At 45.5% G+C, this 24,598-nt stretch overlaps 1 protein-coding gene across 1 annotated transcript in view; it reads right to left on the reverse strand.

The window, feature by feature from the left end:
- LAMB1 (laminin subunit beta 1) overlaps positions 1 to 24,598 on the reverse strand; it is a 73,294-nt gene that overhangs the window by 12,795 nt on the left and 35,901 nt on the right. The window contains exons 14-25 of the mRNA XM_057730310.1: positions 24,419 to 24,554; positions 23,032 to 23,190; positions 21,583 to 21,710; positions 21,238 to 21,361; positions 20,585 to 20,789; positions 19,805 to 19,948; positions 19,372 to 19,603; positions 16,482 to 16,645; positions 15,025 to 15,249; positions 13,813 to 14,027; positions 12,991 to 13,087; positions 2,031 to 2,400 (exon numbers count right to left, since the gene is read on the reverse strand). Of these exons, the coding sequence (XP_057586293.1) occupies positions 2,031 to 2,400; positions 12,991 to 13,087; positions 13,813 to 14,027; positions 15,025 to 15,249; positions 16,482 to 16,645; positions 19,372 to 19,603; positions 19,805 to 19,948; positions 20,585 to 20,789; positions 21,238 to 21,361; positions 21,583 to 21,710; positions 23,032 to 23,190; positions 24,419 to 24,554 (2,199 nt within the window). The remainder of the gene's footprint in view (positions 1 to 2,030; positions 2,401 to 12,990; positions 13,088 to 13,812; positions 14,028 to 15,024; positions 15,250 to 16,481; positions 16,646 to 19,371; positions 19,604 to 19,804; positions 19,949 to 20,584; positions 20,790 to 21,237; positions 21,362 to 21,582; positions 21,711 to 23,031; positions 23,191 to 24,418; positions 24,555 to 24,598) is intronic.

The following is a 24,598-nucleotide window of genomic DNA, read 5'->3' on the forward strand; positions in this document are numbered from 1 at the left end:
TATATATTAAAAAATAATTAAAACAAGAAACTCACTTTGTTTAAAAAAAAAAAAAAAAAAAAAAAGGAAAGCAAGCAAGCCCCCCCCACCACCAGAAAAACAGTAGGAGCAACCCAAAGGAGCTTTTCACATCCACCCCCGCTTCAAGCCAAGTCCCATCAAAGGAGCCTCCTCCTGCCACCAACAAAGCAACCCTTTCATTTTTCCTGGGAAAGAAGGTACTACCAGTAGGAATGGAATATGATAACCATTTAGCTTTCACAATATTTCATTTGGAATCTAAAGCCAACTGCTTTTGTTCTGTATCTTCCTGTCTCCAAAGCTGTACTTTAGGCATCTATTCATAAATTACTCACATATATGGTGTGCATGTGTGTATGTATCACAAAGAAAGTAATATGTGAGAAGACCTTAGCTCTGGGCATCACCTAATCGAGTATTATTGTCTTCTCAGGAATATAATCATAAAAAACTGGGAAAATGTAGAGATGCTGAAAGGTTGGGGCCATTTGAAAAATGATATTTAAGACTGAGATAATACCATGACCCAACTCAGAGAAGAAGTGCTTAAAAGGATTTGTGGGTTAAATTACATTTTGTAAAATGGCTTTTTCCTGAGGCCAGTTTCTTTTTCTCCAGTGCTTTGCTTTCATTAATCTGTTGATTCACAGGAGGCTTTCATTTCTTCTCAGGTCTCCCTACAATGTTGTAATTTAAAAAAATCAAATCCTACATTGTATATTTTAAAATAATGCCACTTTGGATCCTAGAACATGCATCCTTGAATACTGTGTTGAAAAAAAGATTAATGAAACTAGTTTTCCCGAGATGATTACAATCTGTCTGATTAGATGAAGGGTGAAGGTAGAACCAGAGCTGTTTGAGGAATGTAATCACTCTTCTGGCAGGCTCTGAAAGGATACCAGATTTTTTTTTGTTCTCCCTTAGGTACATGACACCAAGGCCAAGAAATCATTTCCTAAATGGGCTTGCACTCAGACCAGGGCCTTCCAAAGCTTGTTATTGCTACATGTAAGAAGGCTGAGCTGTACCACAGTCTTTTTAATAAGAGATGAAATTCCTCATTAAGTGCATTATTGCCCCACATCACACATCTCCTAACACTCTGGTCAACCACATGATCTTGGGCACAAGATCTGAGGCTTGAAATCAAGGGACCAGTTACTGTAAATCTAGACGGTCTAGGAAGGACCTCCTACAAGGTACTTGAGCTAATGTCAGCTGTTAGCTTCCTGCTTCACATACATATGGGATGAAAAGTCCATCTCACTTCTTAGAGTCCCATCACACAAAATGTTACCATAGTTCGGTCATGATGTAATATCACCTCAATGTATATGATTTAGCCATGAAACAATCCCCTTGCTCATGCCAAATGGTGAATCTACAATAAAATCCCATAGCATTTGGGGAAATATGAATGCTTCGTAACTTTTCCTGTTTCGTCCTTGAGCCTAGATCTTAGATCTTTTGGGGGGTCCTTTTTGGCAAAGGGAGTTGGAATGGTTGAGAGCAGGAAAGATAACTGGCTAGGAAAAATGGAAGAAAAATGATCTCCCATTTCAGAAAATTCAGCATCACTCAGCTCAACTCTCTCTGCTTCCACTGTAAAAATACATACTTTCCAAGGTAGAGAATTTGCTACCATTAGATGAATAAGTTCACAAGCCTAGCAAGTAACCCAGCTGTGACTCTGCTATGGATCTGTTGTCTCTGAATCCAGTATCCGTCCCATCCTACTGTCCAAGAGTACTGTTTGCAGAGGACACTGCTGAATGTAACGTGCACACATTCTGCACCGCAATCTCTGCAACTCCGCTCCCCAACGATGCGCCCGCGTCCACCCACCCCCGTGCCGAGAGCAGTGACTGCTGGAAAACAAATGGCCGAGCATCTGTTTTCACTCACAGCACTAACCACGCCTCCCGATGGAAGGGCCACCCCACCCCGTTGATTCATCAAGTTGAAACAACATCGTGAGCTGCTACTTGGGCTCATCAACTACTTACTCTGCTTCCTCAAAGAGATTCCCAATGTTCTTCAGCGGCTCAGCAGCTGGGCTGTGGGCCAAGATGTCTCTGATCTCGTTGACTTTCTTCTCCACGGAATCCACAGTCTCCCGGTAAGGCCCGATCACACCACTGATCTTCAAGGCCTTGGCTTTCTCCAGGAACTTCTGGGTCCTGTTGGTCAACTCAGAGATGATCACGTCCCAAAGAGCAAAGCACTGGTGGCAGGGCGTGCAGTCGGGGAAGACGCCCGAGTACCCCCGGGTGCACGTGTCACAACGTGGACCCTCCACACCCTCGACGCAGACACACTGGCCGGTGGACTGGTCACACTGTGGCGTCTCGATGCCCCTGGGGTCGCAGTCGCAGGCTAGAAGGGAGACAGCAATGCTGGCTGAGCTACTAGAGCCCAAATCTCAGCAACTTGGCAGTTGGAATCCTCAGTCACTGTTACAGTGGGAAGCTTTGTAAGTGGTCCACAATAATTTACCAACGGCCCACACAGAGACTGCAGCTACTCCCTCCAGAACACGCGTTATCTCAACCCGGGCTAACCACTTCTTAACAATAGTAGTGATAATGGTTTGGTTTTTTTTTAAGTGAACACCATTGTACATCATTGTGCCTGCCATTGTGCAAGTGGTTTACATGCATCATCTCATTTAATCCTCACAATAACTCTGTGGGATCCAGGTGTTACAATCATCGGTTTTACAGATGTGGAAACTGAGATTTAGAGAGGTTACGTGACTGCCAAGTCTTCCAGCAAGGAAACGGCCGAGCCAGGATTCTAACTCAGCACCTTGCATCTCCAGCGTCTGTGCTCTTAAGCTCTGTGCTGCCTTTGCCTCCCTCTTTTTTTGACCCATCTGTAGATTCTATCAGGACAGGCAATTCAGGTGACAGCCTGATGACGTGAGGCCTCTGCCCTGAGATACAGCAGTACTGAGCAACATACCAACATCCCTCTACCTGGTCACAGAGCAGAACAGCCAATGCGTGATGAAATGCAATAAAGTTGATACAAAGAAAACTAAATCAGACAGAAGTCTCAGGAATTCCAAGTATCTGATTAAAAGTCTTTCAACTCAGTTATCATCTAACTCGTGGGTGTCTGCTATTGTGATAACCACCCCCAGCACTAAGAACATAGGCTCATAAAACATCTGAAGGGATAGACAGGACCTTGGGAGCTATTTAGTCCCAACCTCTCACTGGCCCAATAGGGTTGGCATCTTAGGGAGAACCAAATGGTACAGGGTGAAATCTGCATTCTTGGCCAATGGACTGTGGCTGAGATGACTTATTACAATGCCTATGCCATTAAACCCTGGCTCAGAGTCGCAAAGCTCAGGTGACTCACTTGGTTTTATATCAGCACTTGACATTTCACAGTATTCGTATAGTGTTTGAATAACAAAGGGCCTGTACACACATCTTATCTCTGGGAAATCCTTTCTGGGAAAAGGTAGGGATAAAAATAAAAACAAAGATCCTATTTCTCTAACTAGATTGTGGACGCCAAGGGCAGAGGTACACCCGTTACAGTCTTTCCATTCTCAGCTCTGAGCACAGGGTTAACTCGCAGACTGGAGTTCATCTATCTTTACCAAATCAGGCTCTAACCTCACTTTTGATATAGGCATGCAAGAGACATCCATACACCCCTACGAAAGGAAGTAACGCTCCTAAGATGCAATGTCAATTGCGGCAAAGCACACAAGAGTCATCCTCTCGGAGGTAGCTGTGCACCCGGACGTCCGTGGCAGCACTCCTTACGGTAGCCGGGACATGGAAGCCGCCTAAATGTCCAACAACAGACGAGTGGAAAAAGAAGATGTGGCACACATAAACAATGGAATATTACTCAGCCATTAAAAAGAATGAAATAATGCCATGTGCAGCACCATGGATGGACCTCGAGATGATCATACTACGTGGAAAAGCCAGACAAAGACAAATATCATATGATATTGCTTATATGTGGAATTAAAAAAAAAAAAAGATACAAGTGAACTTATTTACAAAACAGAAATAAACCCACAGACACAGAAAACAAACCACAGGGGAAAGGTTGGGGCGGGGGGGGGGGGCACGCATAAATTAGGAGCTTGGGATTAATATATACTCACTACTATATATAAAATAACCAACAAGGACCTACTGTATAGCACAGGCAACTATACAATATTTTGTAATAACCTATAGGAGGAAAGAATCTGAAAAAGAATAGATATATAACTGAATCATTGTGCTGGATACCTGAAACTAACACAACATTGTAAATCAACTATACTTCAATTAAAAAGACAAACAAACAAACCCTTCTTATGGTTTCTTTGGGCTTCCCTGGTGGTGCAGTGGTTAAGAATCCACCTGCCAATACAGGGGACACGGGTTTGATCCCTGTCCAGGAAGATCCCACATGCTGTGGAGCAACTAAGCCCGTGCACCACAACTAGTGAGCCTGTGCTCTAGAGCTTGCAAGCCACAACTACTGAGCCTGTGTGCTGCACTTACTGAAGCCCTTGCACCTAGACTGCAACAAGAGAAGCCACCACAATGAGAAGCCCACGCACCACAACAAAGAGTAGCCCCCACTCGCCCCAACTAAAGAAAGCCCACGTGCAGCAACGGAGACCCAACGTAGCCAATAAATAAATAAATAAATTTATAAAAACAAACAGAAAAAAAAAAAACTCTCTTAGGTCAACAGCTATGATTACCTCTGAAAGACTTTCTAATAAAACGTCTTCTAGAACCAGTTTCACCGACGTGCCTGAGAAACAAAACGCCTCTATCCTCCAAAGCCAGAAAGACGTGGGTTTGTGGCTTGGACACATCCTCACACCCTGACTTGTATTGTTAGTTTAGCTTTTCCTGGCCTTTGACTGCCAACTACACTCCACGATCTCAAGCAGCAATTCTGAGTAGCACGGTGTCATAATAAGAGCTCAGGCTGCCTGGTGGTGAATCCTACCTTCCCCACACCCAGCTACGAGACCCTGGGAAGGACGAAACTGAGTCATGCTTTCCATGTCCATAAAAGGGGTAATGGTTATACCGAGCCCCTCCTAGGCTTGCTTTCAGGATGAAATAACTTAATTCTGAAGTATTCAGAGAAGCGTCTGGTCTAGAGCAAGCGCTCAGTAAATGTTTTCTTATCACTCTACGTCCAAGTGTCTGGTGATTCCTGCCCAGAGTGTTGCTTGATCACATTTCCATGGGAAAAAAGTTGTCATGGCCTTACATTTATCTTTGTATAATTGCCAATAATGTGATGATTAAACAATCTGAAGTTTGGAATATTTCAGTCCTCAACCTTTAGGATTTAAAACCTACAGCATTTTCTTGGTGCCTTAGGTTTTCAAGACATAACTTCTTTTTCCTTAAGCATTTTGTTTTTTTCCAGGCAGGTTTCATTTTTCCTGTGTTCTTTGGGGGCAATCTCATGAATCGGGAAGCAGCTTAAGTTAAGGTGTGGATCACTGGTTTTCCCTAGACCATTAGTTCTAGGAGATGTTCCTGGGAGTTCCATGATCAAGTAGGTGTGGGAAATTCTACATTAAAGACTGAGAGGAGTTCTGCAGGAAAAACCCTGCTTCACATTTTTTTTTTTTTACCCAGTCATATCCCAAAGTTGTTGGACTGTGGGATCTTTTTCTAGTGGAATACCTAATGACACACCAGAAAAAGAACGGGAAAGGCTTGGGGGAACCACTGCCTTCATCAGTTTCTACAATCAGGAGGATGGGAAGAACTTAGCTAATGCTTGTAACTGAAGGTTTATGTTGTTCAGATTTTAGGAACAGATTTCCATATCATCTCATGAAAGTAAGTCATCTTCCAAAAAGCTGTTAATTACCTGGGTCATCGAGGTCCTCGCCTCTCCAGCTTTGGCCCACATCAGAATCATGTGCAGGGCTCATCTAACACACTTCCCCCCACTCCCCCACCCCAGATCTAGAACCAGTGGGGCCTGAGAACTTGTATTTCTAGCAGTTGCCAGGAGATGCTGATGTTGAGGGTCACTCCGCCCCATTTTGAGGAGTACTGACTGTGTCATCTTTCCAGCTGTTCGCCTCCCTTTTGCGTGTTAAGTGTGTATGCGTGTGTGGAGTGGAGCGGTCGTGACCTTCAAGTTCACCGGTGTAAGCGAATGCACAGACCTAAGGACTTGTGTAAGTGGAGGGCCTTCATGATGCCATTTGAAATGAATGAGACTGTCAGTCGCTCCAGTCCCACAGGCCCCAGCAGGTAGCCCTGTGTGGGGTCTCGGTGGCCCAGCAGATCTGTCCTACTTTACAGCCCCCCTTAGGCTTGGGACAACGGTGGCAGATGCTGCAACATGCTTTTACTTTGCTTGCAAAACCTTTCTTTCCCCACAGATAATGCAAAGGCACACTGCAGTTCAAGCCTAAAGAGATTTTCACTGGATTCATGCTGGGGGCAAGAGATGTGTGTATATCTTAAATTTATTTTTAATTTAACAATTTTTCATTTATGTCATTGAAAAAGGCATGTCTTGCTCTCATTCTGTCATGGGCATCTTTGAGGGGGAAAATATTGGCCCCAAACTGTGGGATGCAGAAGGCAAGTACCCTCCCATTAAGACTTTCCTTGTCTGTCTTTCACACAGCTATGTTTTTTTTTCCATAAGGAGAATACTTAGCTACGACTTAAGTCTCTCCAGAAGCATAATGCTAATGAGGTGGTCCTAGAAAGTCTAAAACTGTGCCCTCCAACAAACCACTTCAAGTGAAAGACTAGCAATGGAAGGCATATTTGGCGAGTACATACGTAATTTGAGAAAAGCAGTCATATTCTTTTCCCATAGTCCACCTAATTCTCATCCCAGCTGATCTCTGGACCTGGCCCCTCAAGACCAGCAGCCCAGAGGGCAGGCAGAGCTTCGGTGCCCTCCAGAGACCAAGACCAGTTCAGCTGACAACATTCCTCTCCTCCATCTGAAAGGTAGAGTCAAATTTCACAGATGGCTGGATTGCAGTTTCATCACTGAAAAAGTTGATCTTGACCTTTCCGTGGAAAGGTGCCAAATGACTACCTAACACACATCAGGTTTTCATTTCAAACTGAAGCTGGGAAACTGCTAACGTGCCAGTGGACACGTGCGTCCTTCCCTTATTGAGTTTCCAGAAATGCTTCTCTAATGGGGTCACCTGGGAGGCAAGAACTAGAAGGCCCACACTTAGACCTTGTTAAAAGACCCCCCCTAAGAGTGAAGGTTGGAAAAAAAAAAAAAAAAGAGTAAAGGTTGATTCTCACCTGACAATTTAAAACTTCACGGAAACTAAAATTGTGAAGGAGACTCTCCAGTCAGTCATGCCTCACACTCACTGGGATGGGACAAAATATCAACTAACTGTGCAGGCTGCCTCTGCCGGGAGCCAATGGGCTTTCTCCTCTCTTCAGAGAAAGGGACAGGAGCCCAGGCGGACCTGCAGCTCAACATGGCTTTAAGGAATGGGATTATTTGGCAGTGGATCAAAACCTTTCTCTTGGGAAGAAGAAGAAGAATGTGTATAGCAAAAGTTGTTGCCTGATTTTTAAGACGAACAAATCACAAAGATGAACAGTGTTCTAAAAATGAGACCATCATCATTGTAAAGAGCCAAGAGAATTCCTGCACCTGTAAATACGTTCTCAGTTATGTGGGCAGTGGGCCCTCGCAAGTTTTACTAAGTTTTCTCATCATTTAAAACAGGAGGTACAGGGACTTCCCTGGCGGCACACTGGTTAGGAACCTGCCTGCCAATGCAGGGGACACAGGTTCGAGCCCTGGTCCAGGAAGATCCCACATGCCGCAGAGCAACTAAGCCCGTGCACCATAACGACTGAGTCCACGCTCTGGAGCCTGTGCACCACAACTACTGAGCCCTCGTGTCGCAACTACAGAAGCCCGCTTGCCTAGAGCCCGTGCTCCACAACAAGAGAAGTCACTGCAATGAGAAGCCTGCGCACCGCAATGAAGAGTAGCCCCCGCTTGCCACAACTAGAGAAAGCCCGTGCACAGCAACGAAGACCCAATGCAGCCAATAAATACATACATAATTTTATAAAACAAGAGGTACAAACTATTAGGTATAAAATAAGCTATACTGTACAACACAGGGACTATAACCAGTACTTTATAATAACTATAAATGGAGTATAACCTTTAAAAATTGTGAATCACCACATTGGACCCTTGTAACATATAATATTGTACAGCAATGATACTTCAATTAAAGAAATAAATAAAACATGATCTCTAAGAGGTAGGCAGATGAAAATATTGTACCCATTTTACAGACATTGAGATCTAGAGGAAAACGTTAGCGCGTTAACACCAGAAACGGAAACATGGGCCTATGAGCCCCTTTATCAGCAGGTGTAACTTTTCTGCTTTCTTGATATCCTCCCCTCCCTGTCTGCAGACCTCTCCTGCCCACTGAAGAAAGTCCATTCTCAATGGCTTTTCACCATCTGGTGAAACTGAATCTCCTCATTACTCTCCAACAAGACAGTTTCCATGACATCTGGCAAGTGACTCCAGTTCCTACTGGGCTTCTCTCCTCTGACAGCTGCAAAGGACGGCACCACTCACCTCCAGCCATCCTGCTACTTTACGTACTGTTTCCCCACAGCCTGCAAGCTCCCCCCACGCCCCACCTGCCCCGCTCAGGGAGCAGCTCTCCTCTGGTGCATCCACTCCCCATTGGGCACCAGTGGGCAGTCACTCAGGGTTGTGTCGATCCCCCATCTTTCCTTTTGAAACTTGAACCTGCCTGGGGACCAAGAGTGTGCTATATCCTAAAGTCAGGTGACGGGGTTTATTTGCTTTTGCCATGGACCTTGCCTCACAGCAATACGGGACCCCAGGATGTGCTATCATGCCCAAAGCTTTATTCTTACTTTATGTAGGTATTTCTATTTTACTATAAGGGAAATTTAAATTTTTTGGCCTCAGTAATATAACTTCAGTTTTGAAATGAATGTTGGAGAATGAATATGATTTTACCTGCAGAGATGAGCTGGCTGTCTGGCCCAGCAGTTGGCAAACATTTTCTACAAAAGAGAGTAAATCCTTTATAGATTTAGGCTTTGCAGGCCCTATGGGCTCTGTCACAACTTCTCAATTCCGGCACTGCAGCACGAAGGCAGCCCCAGACAATATGTAAACAAATGGGCATGGCTGTGGTCCAATAAAACGTTATTTACCAACCCAGGCTATGAGCTGGACTTGGCACATGGCCGTAGACAAGCCTTCCATCTCCTAACAAGAGTATCTGTGTTTCTCTAAAGAATCAAATTAAATCTGATTTCCTGAGCCACCCTGGAAATAAAGAAAAAGGTGGGTGTAAATGAATCCCAGCCTGAGAAAAGACAACACGCATTTAAAAAAAAAAAAAAAGAAAGAAATTATGTCTGAGCAAAACTGTACTTCAATTTTCTACCAAAACCAATCTGAAACGAGAAACAAACAGGATGAGAAAAAATAGCCACTCCCCAGAGCCTCTCACCTATGGCCCACATTTCCTACCAGCCTGGGTTTAAGAGACAGTGCCCTTTTCCAAGAGCCAGAGGCCCTGCCTCTGCTATCTGCCAATCAACGGGAAGATTCCTCCTGTGACCCTTTGAGTCCTTGGGGCACAAGGCAGAGCTCCGGGCCGAGGCTTTCTTGGGCACGTTCAGGGCTGGGTGGGCGAGAGCCTCTCCATCCAGCACAGTGATGGGCTTGTTCAGACTTGGCACTGTCGGCCAAGAGCCCCAACCCGCCTGGACAATGAGAACATTCAACAATTCATGAGCTGGAGGCTCAGCTCGTTTGTCGTTGACATAACTCCATTTTTTTTCCATAAGGAGACGACTTAGCTATGACTTAAGCCTTTCTATAGGCACATTGTTAGCGAGGTGGCCCCAGAAAGTCTCAAGTTGTGCCCTGTTCAACTGAATGATGTGAAACTGCAGACTCTTGGGCGATGAATGATGTAATTTGAGGAAAGGGGTCACATTTTCCCCCCACAGTTCCATCTAGTTTCAGATGACACCTATTCTTCTCTCTGCTGGTCGCTGGACCCTGTCCCTTCAAGTTCGCATCCTCCTGTTCCCGCTGGTGACTGTGTTCCTGAACTCTGTCCTCTCCTGAAGTTTAGTCCCTGTCCTCATCATATGATACTGGTCCTCCTCCCACTGCTATCCTGTGTGCACAGGCCCGTGGCTGGCCAGGACTCCCCCATTGTTAACTCAATCCTCGCCCTGTCTGGGTGCCTTGTCAGTGATGAGCTCCCTCTGCAGGGTGTCACAAGCATTTGGGTGCCCACAGTTTCTTATGTAACGGGTTGACCTTTCTTCTGGATAAAACGAACAAAGAAGCTGGCGAATGGCGATGCCATGGATTTCTCTCTTTGCAAAGTTTCGAGAACATGATCTAACGTTTGACCTAAACAAGTTGATACTGTTCCTACAAGCTCCAATTTCTCTGGCAGATTTAGAAGTGAAAGTTTAAAGATCAAAGGGTAAGGGGTAAAGTTCTGAGTATTAAATGAACAATCCTCTGATTGACTCTGACTCTGGGTAACAGGCTTTTCATGCTAACAAAGCTTAGATGGAGCAAAAGGTCAGAAAGCTTTGGCAGCCAAAGCTATTTTGCCAATGACACATGCTGACAGAATCAGGCTATAAGCAATGATAGAACCATTATCTGGACAAAAATCAAGCCCTTGGGGCAGTACACGATTGAGCAATTTAACAAAATAGTGGTTAGAGCCCTGGAGAAACCAGACGTAACAGGATTTCACTTGCAGGAGACATCTTGGAACAACTGATCCACTGAATGTCTCAGACCTTCTGCACAAGTAAGAAAATCAGAACCCATTAAGAGCCAACGTCAGGGACTGAAGGTTGATGAATAAAAGTACACCTGTGTGTTGACACAGCCCCCAACATCTCCTCTGCGGAGCAAACCTTCATCTCATCGCAGATGTTAGTACAGACCCTTCCGGTTACACCTTGAATGAAAAAACATATGCCAGGACTTCCCTGGTGGTGCAGTGCTTAAGAATCCACCTGCCAATGAAGGGGACACAGGTTCAAGCCTTGCTCTGGGAAGATCCCACATGCTGAGGAGCAACTAAGCCCATGTTCCACAACTACTGAGCCCATGTGCTGCAACTACTGAAGCCCGAGTGCCTAGAGCCCGTGCTTCACAACAAGAGAAGCCACCACACTGAGAAGCCCACACATCACAATGAAGAGTAGCCCCCGCTCTCTGAAACTAGAGAAAGCCTGTGCACAGCAACGAACACCCAACACAGCCAATAAATAAATAAATTTTTTTAAAAAAGGAAAATCATATGCCATTGGTTCTGCTCATGTCTACTGTTTGAAGTCTTCTGGCTGTTAAGGCATAGATGAGTTGATTCTGAAAGAACATGTAGTATCTTGGCTTGTGACTTTCAACAGAAGATTCTGAATGAACCACTAACTTGAAGATCTGCATTATTTCTCACTACAGCTGTATCCAAAAAAGAAAGACATTTTTAAAATGTAGAGTCCAAGAGGGACCTAGAATTTCAGATGTGTAATGAAGAAAATGTATCAAAGAGCAAACAAGAAACTACAGAAGATATTCATCCATAGTTATAACCTTAAAACACAGCGAAGAAAACCCAAGTAAGAAAGAAAGACAAGACGAAAACAGAATAGCAACAGTCTATTAAAATCTTTCCCATAAATGTTTTTACTTGAGGATCTTAAAAGTAACCTGGCAGGTCAAAAAGAAAAAAAAAATTGCAACAGCATACAAATTAAGCAATCCTTCTGATTCACATGATTGTGGCAAGTTTTGTTCTTAAGAAAACATCAAGTTTTCCCTCACAGTCCTAGTTAATCATAAGTCTAAGTGAGAATCTGGGCTTCAGGCACATTTAACAGAGGTGGCGCTCCTGCTACCTGTCCCTCTGCTGCCCCCCGCTGGTGGGGACAGTGCACCCCTGCTGCGTGCTTCAACTGCCAGCACCACCTGCTTGTTACTGGGATCAAACGATCTCACCAGAACGTGTAGCTCTGCTTGTGCGGACAAGAAAGCTGGCCCCAAAATACTGTTCAGACTGGGAAAACATCCATTTTCAGACCTTGATGGTGAATAGGAGCTCATTTTGGTTAAAAGCATTTTTAAAAGCCATTCTGGTTACTCAACCATAAACAAGAATGAAATAATGCCATTTGCAGCAACATGGATGGACCTAGAGATTACCATACTAAGTGAAGTAAGTCAGATAGAAAAAGAGAAGTATCATATACTATCACTTAATAGGTGGAAATAGTACGAATGAACTTATTTACGAAACAGAAACAGGCTTACAGACATAGAAAACAAACGTATGGTTACCAAAGGAGGAAAGGGCAGGGGAGGGCTAAATCAGGAGCTTGGATTAATTTATACACACTACTATATAAAAAATAGATAACCGGTAAGACCTACTGTAGAGCACAGGGAACTCTACTCAATATCTTGTAATACCCTATAAGGGAAAAGAATCTGAAAAAAGAATAACTTATATATATATACACACACATATATATGTATAACTGAATCACCCTGATGTACACCGGAAACACTGTAAATCAACTACACTTCAGTTTAAACAATAATTAAAAAAATAAAGCCATTCTGTGTGTATTTGGGGTGCTTACCGATGTTGTCTGTGCTGAGACAGACAAACCTCACCCACCGGGAACGGAGCTGGAAGCCAGCAGGTCCACGTTTTACCACCTACACGTCTCCAGGGCTAGGCTGGCTCAATTTCTCTTTTTTTTTTTAAACAATGAGCATGCATTTCTTTTGTAATTAAACCTAGTTTTTATAGACAAGCTCATTTGCGCTGTACTGCACAGAGGACTCCCGCAGACGCCTGTCCCGTCCGCTCCGCTCAAGAGCCCGGCGCCCGCGCCTCACCTCGGCACTCCACGCTGGGGTCCCCCCAGAAGAGCTCCTGGCACTCGCTGCACGTGCGGCCTCCAAAGCCAGGCATGCACTGGCACTGCCCCGTGAACTGCGGCCAGAAGACAGAGCCGGATCAGACAGGCTGCCAGGCCGAGGCCAGGCTGCCCTGCCTTTTCCAGCTGCCAGTTAGGGGAAGGGAAACCCAACTGTCTGCCTGAGGAGGCCTCAGACCTGACCAGGAAGAAGGAATCGTTCCCCAGTCCCAGGTGCTGAGGGCCCCAGGCCGGCCCCTCCTAACTGCTCTTCTGCAGCTGGGGCTGGGGGGGCCCAGGGCATGTTCCCCTTTACTGAAGCTTCCTCACTCATGTCCTCACATCACGCACAAGCCTGGACCACCTGTGACTCACCTGCCGTTCTGTGGGTATCAGAGAACAAGAGGGCTTTCTACAGTGCTGGGTACGGTTATGTGGCTCATTTCAGGCTGTGTGGATAAAATAAAAAGGCTGATTCGGCAGCCAGGTATGGAAAAGAAACGGCCTCCCTGTCCATTCGAAAGTGAGCCTGCACCCCTGCAGCTAGGGCGACAGGCTGCGGTGCTACGGGTGCGTGTGGTGGGGCCTCTGGGCACAGCTACACAGTCCCCACCGGGGGGAACAAGTGAGGGTGGATATCCAGTCTGTGCTGTGTTTGCCAAGCCGTGTGCCCTGGTGCAAGGCTGTGACCACGGGGGGGGTGCCCTTCTCTAATGGGGCCCAGCCGCCAAACAGCTGGGACCTGGACGCAAAGTCATGTGTTCACATGCCATGAGGGCCTCCACTGACCACAGCGCCTCACCTCGTTACAAGACGGCCCAAAGGAATGAGCAGCATCGCAGTTGCATGGGTCACACCCTGTCCCGCTGGCCAGCTGCCAGGTGTTGGGTGCACAGCGGTCACAGTTCTGGCCGATCACATTAGGGAGACACAAGCACTGCCCGGTGGTTTGGTCACACTGGCAGTCAGAGCTGTTACAGTGCTCCTGCACGGTGCCCAGGTAATTGCAAACACACTCTGAAAAAAGAGCAACCGGTCAGATGTACTTACACAGTCACATTCAGAAAATATACAGACAACACAAAAGTCAGCTACGTCAAACGCCTATCATCTTCCCTCTCCAGATTTCAACCTGGAAATGCAAACCAGTAGAGAAAAGAACAGAGGGGATTAAAAAAATCCCAAACTGTGGTCCTTCATCTTCTTATGATGGGCACACAGTTCTGACATTTCCCAGGCAGACATGCAAAATGACACATTCTGCACAGCAGTATTTTCAAAATACTTGATTTAATAAGTGGCTGGTGAGTCACTGTAGAATTGAGGATTTCACTGCAAATAAAACCTATGCTGTGGGATACCTAATGATTTCAAACTCTTGGCAGGGAACAGCAGTCATGGCTGTGTGAGCCGTGGCAGGTAGAAGCCCTTTAAGCTAGGAAGGCTTGAAGGAATCCAGTCCTGCTGGTCCTCAACATTCCGCACGTGTTTGTATCAACAAAGACAGGGGCCTGGGGGCGGCTGCAGCAGGAAATGCTGGCTGATCTCGCGATAAGAGAGAAATAATGAGTTCTGAAAGAGAGACTTCAGAGATGTTACTTCTTTTCCTTAAGCTGGAAGGTTCTATCCATCAATGACATAAGAAAAGGTGCGGACCAAAGTGCATATTTAGGACGCAGAAGTCCCAGCCTCAGCAAGTTCATAGGCAGAACGTAAAATCAATATACTCTATCGAATGGCATTTATCACAGAGACAGCACACAGCTTTTGGTTCCCTCTCAGGCACTGAGCCACAGCTCAACACTTCAGCCCTGACAGGAGATGAGGATGTAAAGAAAAAAGTCATCCTCATCTTTCTTTGTGTCTCCAGTGAAATTTTACCCCTCTGAACAGGCGTTTTTCCCCAATGAGATAAACCCCTGAAGAATAAAATCCCCTGAGGAGGAGAAGAGGAAGAAGGAGGAAGAGACTGGAAGTCCTTCTAAGGAGAGGGCAAAGGAAACGTGCATCTTACTGCGACAGTCCTGCCGGAGGGCATCGCCATAATAACCGAAGCGGCAGAGTTGGCAGTGCTCTCCCTCCGTGTGGTACAGGCACTTGAGGCACCTCCCGGTCTCCTTGTCACAGGCTTCTGGGTCTGTTGTGTCGATGTTGTGGTGACACTGGCAAGGCTGACACGTGCCCCCCACGTCCAAGGGATTGCCAAAGAAGCCCGAGGCACAGTCATCACATCTGGTGCCTGTTGTCCAATAAAACCAGCATGGGACCTCTGGCTTGCCCACTGGACAGTCTGGTTCCCCCACATTCCTGCCAACCAGAGAGCCTATGCCTCAGTCGCCAGCATGCTAGTTACTGAGCCGGGGGACCACGCCTTCGGGGGGAAACAGGCTGTTACTCGTGAGTGAAGCGGCGACTTTGTAGCGATGCCGCTGCAGCCTGGCTCTGCAGCCTGGCTCCGAGGCCACCATGGGGGCAGGGACAGTTTGGAGGTTCCAGCAGAGGGGACTTAGCTCCTCGTTACACGGGGATGGACAGATCAGGAGCAAAGTAACAGGTCTCACAGCGGAAAGCTTAGCTTGATGTTAAATCCTAACCCAAGGATTATATGCACTGAAAAATCCCTGCTCCTCCATGAGCAAGCTGAAAAACGGGGCCCTTCGTGATGACCGATTTCCCTTCTTAAGAAATCCCGAAGGACAGACAGCAAGGTCCTACTGTGTAGCACAGGGAACTGTATCCAATAACCTGGGATGAATCATAATAGAAAAGAATATGAAAAAAGAATGTGTATATATGTATCACTGAATCACTTTGTTGTCCACCAGAAACTAACACAACATTGTAAATCAACTGTACTTCAATAACATTAAAAAAATAAAATAAAAAAGAAATCCTGAAACACGCAAACTGGCTGAGCTAGGGATAAATGAAACGAGTATTTGAAACAGTAGCATTGAGAATGAAATACAAGGGAGTTTGTACGGACAACGAGCTACACGCTGTGAGTGCTGACAGATCACGTTGTCTGAGGACTCCCAGGTGATATGTTTTTCTTCCTTCTGCCCACTATTTGGCCACTTCACTACTCTGAGACTCTTCTACTAGGAGCTGGATAAGGGAAGGGAGGAGTAAAGTGTACATTAAAGTTTCTACTGGTTAAGAACAGAAAATTGGCTAAGAACAGACCTGGTTAAGAACAGAAGTGTTCACAGGGACTTATGGATTAAGTGAGCTTGCTACAGAGTGTGCTCTGTATTTAACATTTTTATCAGAGACACAAGAATTGACGAATTGACTATCCCACGTGCCAAACAGGAAAAGAATATCTTCTATATTCCAGATTCCCTTCACTTTTAACTTTCAAGGATTATAAAAATGCAACGAAATTGGCTCACTCTTCATCTTTTTTCTTCCTTAACAGCTAACCTCATGAAGATTCATCTTTTCCTCTGAAATCTGCACATCACTTACCAACGTATCCAGGATTACAGACACAGGCAAGCTGCAAAGTAACAGGGTCTTGATAACAGCTACTGGCAAACTGGCGTCCGCTGTCAGGACCATCTGGGCAAGGACACGGGCGGCAGTGATCTCCTGACCCAATGATGGGATCGCCATAGTAACCAGCCAAGCACCTACATCAGTTGCAGAAGAGAGAAGGTCATGAACCACAGTTATAAGAAATCTGTTATAAGAAGCAGCTTAAGAAACCGTATTCTCTGTCTAGGAGCATCATTCCTCATGTTTCCACATGAACAACTTTCCAGTAGACCAGTGGCTCAAACATTACCTCCAATCAGAATTCCCTGGGGGGCTTTCAAAACACAGATTGCTGGGCTCCCTTTCCCCACTTCTGATTTAGGAGGTGATGCTGCTGTTACTAGTCTGGGGGTCCCGTGGCAGGACCACTGCATTAGGGTGACGCCCCTGGCCTCACCTGGACTCTAATTCACTCCTCCCCAGAGGAAGAGGTACATCAGCCCTACTGCATCCTATTGTCCTATCAGCTGCCTGCCCTGAGCATTCTGGTTGCTCCCCTCCTTGCGTTAAGGAGTCTGGGGGAGAAGCCTGGGGGAAAGAGAGCTTGTGGCTGTCAGTCTCTGCCTATGCCTGGGAGGGGCGATGTGTCAGCAAGCCCATGGTGGCTTGTTCAGCAATCCAGCCTTTACCAGTAATAAAGCTGATAAGGATGCTCTCCAGATGCACAACCCTTGTGTCTGTCTCTCAGGGATGAGAGATGTTAGTTATCAGTTCCCAAACCCAATAGGTCCAGTCTCCTCTCCTTACAGATAAGGCAGCCATGGAGCTTAAATGATTTGCAAGGCTTATACAACTAGTTAGTAAACAATCCGAATTCAGTGTCCTGACTTTTAGCAAGGAGTTCTTTTAGTATGGCATGCTGCTTTTCAACATAACTGATAATTAGGTTATTTTTTTACTTCCTATAACATAAAAGTTTGGATATCATCTAATCCAACCTAGTTATTCTATTATCACAAAGTTGGATACTCCAAGAGGTGCGCTTACTCATCCAAGATAGAGTAGGTTAGAAGCAGAATTGGGCCTGGAACTTCTAATTCAGTTTGTTTTGGTTTTTTTTCTTTTTTCTTTTTTTTTTTCCTTTCTTTTGGAGGCAGAGGTAGTATTTTTTAAATGGGGAACAGGGAAGGATGAAAAAATACAAAGGGAAAGCTGTTCAGAGGACATTAACCTTCTGTTTAATTAGACACAGACAACACAAGAACATGTGCCCCAATTATGTGCTGGGAAAATCGGCAGTGATGAAGCAATTCTGTGCAACAGTTTGTGAGAAAGTTTTCTATGAGGCTTTACTAGGTGAAATAAGTCCAAATACATCATGATAGAAACTGAGTGTTCATTTCCTGCCTCCTCCTTCTCTAACCCCCTTGGCAATAATCTGAGCCTAGAGCTTCTTCTTAAATTCACGGGATTGAAACTGATCATCTCAGAAAGATGAAAAGAAGGAGAAATCAGCTCAAACTAGATAGCAGCATCTCAAAAACTTTCATGAAATTTTGCCATACAAACTAGAGCTGAAAATCTTTTCTCCTCCTATACCCTTTTGAGTTCTCCTGCAAGAAATCAAAATGCTTTACAAATAAAATTCACAGTGGGCCTGATTTCAACCTTGGCCTTTTGGACAACCACCTCTGTTGACCTGTGCTCCCCCACCCATCTCTTCCCCTTTCTCATCTGATTTTCTCATCTGTCTGTCTCTCTCTCTCGAATATGTTCTCCATCTCTCAATGAAACAGCAGTCATGAAAAACTTCTGGCAGAAAACAAAAGATGACACTAACATATTAATTTCTTCCTTTCAATCTTGTGTAACTGTTTCCTTGTTATCTTTTCACAACACAATTTGTGGCTGGAAGGACTGACTTTTACTCTGAGGAGTAGTCACTGAAATCGCCAAATTCTTGAATACAATTCAGCACAGAACCAAGAGCCACATATTTGCTGCTTCACATATCTTCATGTCGTAAGGTAATCACATATTCAATTTTCACTAACAACTTCTCTTTCATCTGATGAGCAACTCTTGCACTGACTGAAGCACTTGCTGAAATTTTTTTACAACAAAAATCCCATATAATGTAGACGGATATTAGAAGACAGAAGATTTATTGACTTGAAAGGTGGGGACTAGTACTCCAAAAAAAACAGGTTCTAAGAGCACGTCTGCCTTTCTTAATTAGTAATGAATGGTGTAAGTCAGGATGTAATTTTTTCACATGGCCTGATTCTTACCTACTGAGCTGGGCTATAATGTTATTAGAGGTACATTTTATGTCCAATTTTTACCATCCCTAGTGCAGTGCACTACATCCATAATAATTATGCAATTAACATCTGCTAACTGGAGAACAGATCTACTTATGCACATTTTATGTGGGCTCCTGGAAACTGTAGCTACAGAAAATGTTTCGAAAAACAAAGCCATTTAAAATGACTAATCCCCATTTGGATTTGGTTTCTACTTTGACCCAAATTAGGCATTAACATTTCACAACTCCCATCCTGGCCAGAATCTGCTGAGACAGAGAGATGATTTCTGTCCAGCCTTAAGGTGACCTCTAGGAAGACTCTCCAAAAGGGCAGATTCACATCCGTTTTGTTCTCTGCTGTATCCCCCAGCCCTCAAACAAGACCTGGCACACAGAGGGTGTAAGCTCAATCCGGGCTGGATAAGTGAATGGGTTCTTAGAAAATGCTGAGGTGATCAGAAATGAATGAGCCATCTGGATCCTGGTAGAGATTCATTCTCTGGTTTGTCTAAGATGCTGTTTACTCAGCCAAAAACAATTTTATTCTCTTTACTTTCAAGAGGCTGCATGTACCTTTCACAGTTATGCCCCGTGGTGTAGTCCTGGCAGCTCAAGCATTCCCCTGTCACTGAGTCGCAGTCATCAGCGTGGCCGTTGCACTGGCAGGGCTGGCAACTTGGGAAGCCCCAGTACCCGGGTAAGCACCGGTCACACTGCCGCGTGTACACTCCCTGGAAACAGTGGCACTGGCCAGTGATGGGGTCGCAGAAAGCATTGACAGATCCTTGCAGATGGCACTCACAAGCTGAAGAGATAGGCAACCAAGGGACCATACTGAGAAACTCATCAAACGCAAACACAACCCTTACACAGGCCAGCCTCCTCCTGCCCAGTGCAGATGCTCACGGTCAGTTTGCAGAGTGCAGCATGCCTTCTGAAGCTGCGGAACTCACGCTAGTATGACGCATGATCTGAGTGAATGTTACAATTCTTCTGGTCAACTTACGTTTGCATCCACTGGGACCGAAGCCAAAGGTGCCGGGAGCACATCTGTCACACCTTCTTCCAACCACATTCGGCCGGCACTGACACTGGCCTCCACTGGGGTCGCAGACAGAACTTAAGGAGCCCTGAGGGTCACACTCACAAGCTACGGGGGAGAGAGGCAAGAGACTGTGACCTGGAGCAGTCGCACCCCCCACAGCGATGAGCCCAGCAGGTCCCACCCGGTTCTGCACTGCTCTGTCCTTTTGCTGGGGCTCTTCCCGATCCTTCCCCCGTGAGCACCTCGGCTGGTTCAGAATTCCCATTTAAAGCAGTATCCTCCCTCAGATGGGTGCAAGGGAAGCAGCAGGAGCTGGCGATGACAGATAAAAGCGGTTTTTCTAGAAAGGAGGTCATTAAGGTTTTCTCTCCTTGCTTTCAAGGCTCAAATATCACAGGACCTTCAACAAAAGCCCAGTGACCTTTCAAAGAGCAAAACATCAATTTCAGTTATGGGATGCTCCTCTGATTCCATCCCAATTTCCCACCCTGTGTATGGAAAGCCTCAGGGACCTTTCCCTCATCCTCTATTCTTTGTGTATTACTTGACGGCTGAGTCCATTGTCAGGGTGCTCTACCACTACTACACTCTTAAAAAAACAAACACCAACTGTAGTTGAGACACTATGTGCTGAATGCCTAACACAGAACTACAGGACATGCCTGCCAACGTACCTCGTGATGCTAAGTGTCCTCATGGCTCTCAAGAAAGGAGGGGCAAAGCAGCAGCAGTAACACCTACCCAGGCCTGTCTGGTGTAACAGGGCAGAAATGCTAAAGATGATGTTTCTGCAAACATCGGTCATCGGCGTCTTCACGACACTTCTGCTGTTCTCCAGACATCGGTACCTCTGAAAGGTTTCCCAGGCACTGCTGGTGACCACCCCATCTCCTGAGCTTCCCACTGTGAAGATGTCCAGCGACTTACAGAACGGCATGAGAACAAGCTAGGAAGAAACCAGAAGTACACACTGTTCTTACGGGGGGGTGTCCTGGGTCATCAATGCAAGTAAACACATAAAAACCCCAAGTGCTTCTTTGACTCTTGAAAAGAAAAAACAAAAACAAAAACAAAAAACAGACTCATGGAGACACGTGAAAACCTTCTCATTCTTAAATATTCTTGCCAGAAAAAGTTTAGATGCCCCTTACATAGTCTGATGGGTTTTGAAATGTCATTGTTAAGACAATTCATATTTTTAGGAAGGATCAGCTTGAGGAGATCCTTTCCAGAGGGTGGAGTTTTATTAAAATAAATCACCAGTGTGGCCTCAGAGGCAGGAATAAATGACTTCACCTCACCCCTTAGTATGACCCTCCACAAAACTCCAGGGAAGCAGATGCACACTTTCTGCCCAGCCCTCCCTGCTCGCGTCAGAAATGACCTCCACTTACGGAATCGATCAGCGTGTAGGGGCTGTCCACACTGCTGTCCGAGGAGGTGTACTGGGGCAGCTCTAACCGCACTGTGTAGTTTACACCCTTCTCAAAGCACACGGGGCGAGGGAGGACCACGTACCTGCCCCGAAACAAAAGAGAAAAATAACAACCAAAGGTCTGCCTTTAAGTATTCAATCCATCAAAGCTCCACATAGATCATCCCAAAGGAAGGAACAGTCCAGGTTTGGCTCTGGCTCTGGCTCTGAAATGGTAACCGTACAACTCACATGGCAGCACACCAGAAAAAAGAATTAATTTGCATGATGGTTCTACTGCGCTACAAACCACTGTCACACTGACCTAGAGCCAGGCGACAGGGACACCACCTGGTTGTCATCATCGGGAACAGTGTTTCCACATCGGCTGCTGGTTGGAATCTTCCCTGGTCGCTGCACCGTGATGACAGCTTTCTCCCAGTGGTCGGGGAGCTAGAACAAGAAACAGATGATCAGAAGGACCATCCGAGCTGGCCCACGGCTGCCTGTCTGTTTGGACGGATCCATCCATCCATCTTTTGCCAAGTCTGAATGGGAAACACTCACTTGCATTTCCCTTCCCTCTACTATTCCCTAGGCTATCACCCCAGTTCCAGCCCAAATCCCTTTTCACCTGGACACTGAAATAGCCTCCCCACTGCCCTCCCTGCCTCTCCCAACATCTCTTTCCATCTACCTTGAAACACAGCTTATTATCTTTTATTGGAGTACAGCTGACTTACAACATTGTGTTAGTTTCAGGTGTATAACAAAGTGATTCAGTTATACATATATCTATTCTTTTTCTCATATGCTTTCCCATTATGGGTTATTACATTATAGGTATTGAATATAGTTCCCTGTGCTATATAGTATGTCCTTGTTGGTTATCTATTTTAAATATAGTAGAGAGTATATGTCTATCCCAAACTCCTAATTTATCCCTCCGCCCACTTTTCCCTTTGGTAACCATACATTTGTTTTCTATGTCTGTGAGTCTATTTCTGTTTTGTAAATAAGTTCATTTGTATCATATTTTAGATTCCACATATAAGTCATATCATATGATATTTGTCTTTCCCTGTCTGACTTAAAAGCATAAAATAAGAAGATTAAAAAAAAAAAAAAAAAACACAGCTTAGGTAATGATAATCCCCTGCCCAAAACCCTTTGACAGCTTCCTGTTAATACAGAGTCCAAGTTCATTTACTGATCCCAGCGTTTCTCCTAACAGCATCTCCAACCGTATGCCTTACTTGGCCATGTGGAAGGATGCTCAAAACAGCCCCCTCTCTGCTGCTCATGCTGTTCCTTACAACACCCTCTTGTGTCAGAATTCCATCTCTGTTTTAAGGCCTACAACCTGACTCTTGAGCAAACATTTTGGCAGCCCTTGGCCCAGCACAGCTGATATGAACCTCTCACCTTTCAGCACCGTTTGTGCCTCTGCTCTTATACTTTCCACCTTTGGTGGCAGTGAGGGACACGTGTCCATCCCTGGGCAGGGCAGGCTATGAGGGCAAGCAGAGGACCTAGCACATTCTCATCACCACTCAGTTCTCAGCAGGGCTAAGTGCCCAGCAAGGAGATCACTAAATGTTTATGAAATTGAACTTAAGAAAAATGTACATTTTCACTTTCAAGGAGGATAGAATGAAAGAGAGAGGTTCCTCTATTCCAATGCAACTCCCACATTTCACAAAGAAATAGTGTCCATGCAAAGAAGGATTTTTCTACCAATATCCCAACCCGCATTAGTCCACCAAAGGGTTACCTGTGGCTCATAGCGAATGAGGATGTCGTACTCCATAGAATATGGTATGTTGTCAATGAAGAACTCCAAATAAGCCCCTTCGGGCACTCGGACGAAGCCCGATCCTGTCCAGGAAGGAACCCGGTCCTGGATATATTGGCGCTCCACTATGGTGACCCCCTGAGGACAAGCGGACAGGAGTGATGCGTTACTTGAAGTGAAATTCAATGTAACAGTCAAAGAAATCTGTAGTCACCCGAATGTCCAAAACCATAGATGTTAAACCTATTTTCTGCAGTCACATTTTCCAAGTAGACTGTAAAATTTTTTGGTACATAAACAGGAAATTGGCTTCTTTTTAGTTTTTAGGTTGAGGTAGTCCTGGGACATTGGAGATGGGACTTAAGGCTTAGGATATACCTTCTATGATATAACCAGGGAAATGAGCGTGAAGAAAGGAAAGAGAACACCCCAAATACTGTTACGAGCAAGCCTACGAGTGACCGGGTATGTCCCAGATTTCTATAAGGCTAGCCTGATATCTAATGGATGTATTTCTGTCATTCTCATTGCCGTCTGTTTCAAACTCGAAGTGCAAGTGAGGAAACGATACAATCATGAGTGTTCACTACTGATGAGTGAGTTCTGATTGTCACTGAGACTGAGAATGGATCAATTTGAGTTCGTTCACAGGATTACATACAGTACCTGTTGTTAGTTACCCCCAAAGATGAAGTCCTTCATTGCCTGTGATGTGTGTGTGTGTGTGCGCGGCTTTACTCCTCAAGAGGTGGGACTATGTTCCCCGGCCCTCAAATCTGGTCTGGCCTTGTAACTTGCGACCAGCCAAATGTAAGAAAATGACATCCTGGGACTTCTCAGCCCAGACCTTAAAAGACCTGGCAGTTTCTGTTTCCTCCTTCCTGGAAGCCAGATGCCATGTAAGAAGTCTCCTGACTCCTCCACGCTGTGAGGAAGCTCGAGACAGCTGCTCGGGGAACAGCGCCCAGCCAGCCTCCAGCTGTTTCCGCCATCCCAGCTGCGTGCCAGACATATGTTTTAAGCCACAAACTTTTGGGATGGCTTGTTACATATCCATAGACAATTGAAGCAATATCCTAAGTATTTACTATACCAGCTCAATAACTTTGGAGCATCAGCAGAGAGAAGAATGGAAGAAAAAACACAACGTGCTCGCCCCCAAAGCACCAAAAGCCTCATTAGTGAATGTTCTAAAGTCTCTTTCTGAGTTATGGATTTACTTAGCTTTAAATGTGACTGTTCTTGAGAAGGCCTGGTCCTGATCCTCACTTGGTGCTCACTGACAAGGTGCTTCTTACATGGTCACAGGCCATTACTGCCCCCCCACACTCTGCTATAGCCACCGGGCAAGCACCCCCTTACTTACAGGCCCAAAGTTGGCTTCTTCTGCTTCGTAGATGTAGTGATCCAAGGTGGTGAAGTAGTAACCAGATTCCACTTCGTCGCACTGACGTCCGATCATGTGGGGTCGGCACACGCACTGGCCCGACTCCGCAGAGCAACTGGAAAGGAAGCAGAGCCGGCCAGCCGTGCTCACCACGTTCAT

The sequence above is a fragment of the Hippopotamus amphibius genome, chromosome 4 (genome assembly GCF_030028045.1).
Source record: "Hippopotamus amphibius kiboko isolate mHipAmp2 chromosome 4, mHipAmp2.hap2, whole genome shotgun sequence".
Classification (NCBI taxonomy): Eukaryota; Metazoa; Chordata; class Mammalia; order Artiodactyla; family Hippopotamidae; genus Hippopotamus; species Hippopotamus amphibius.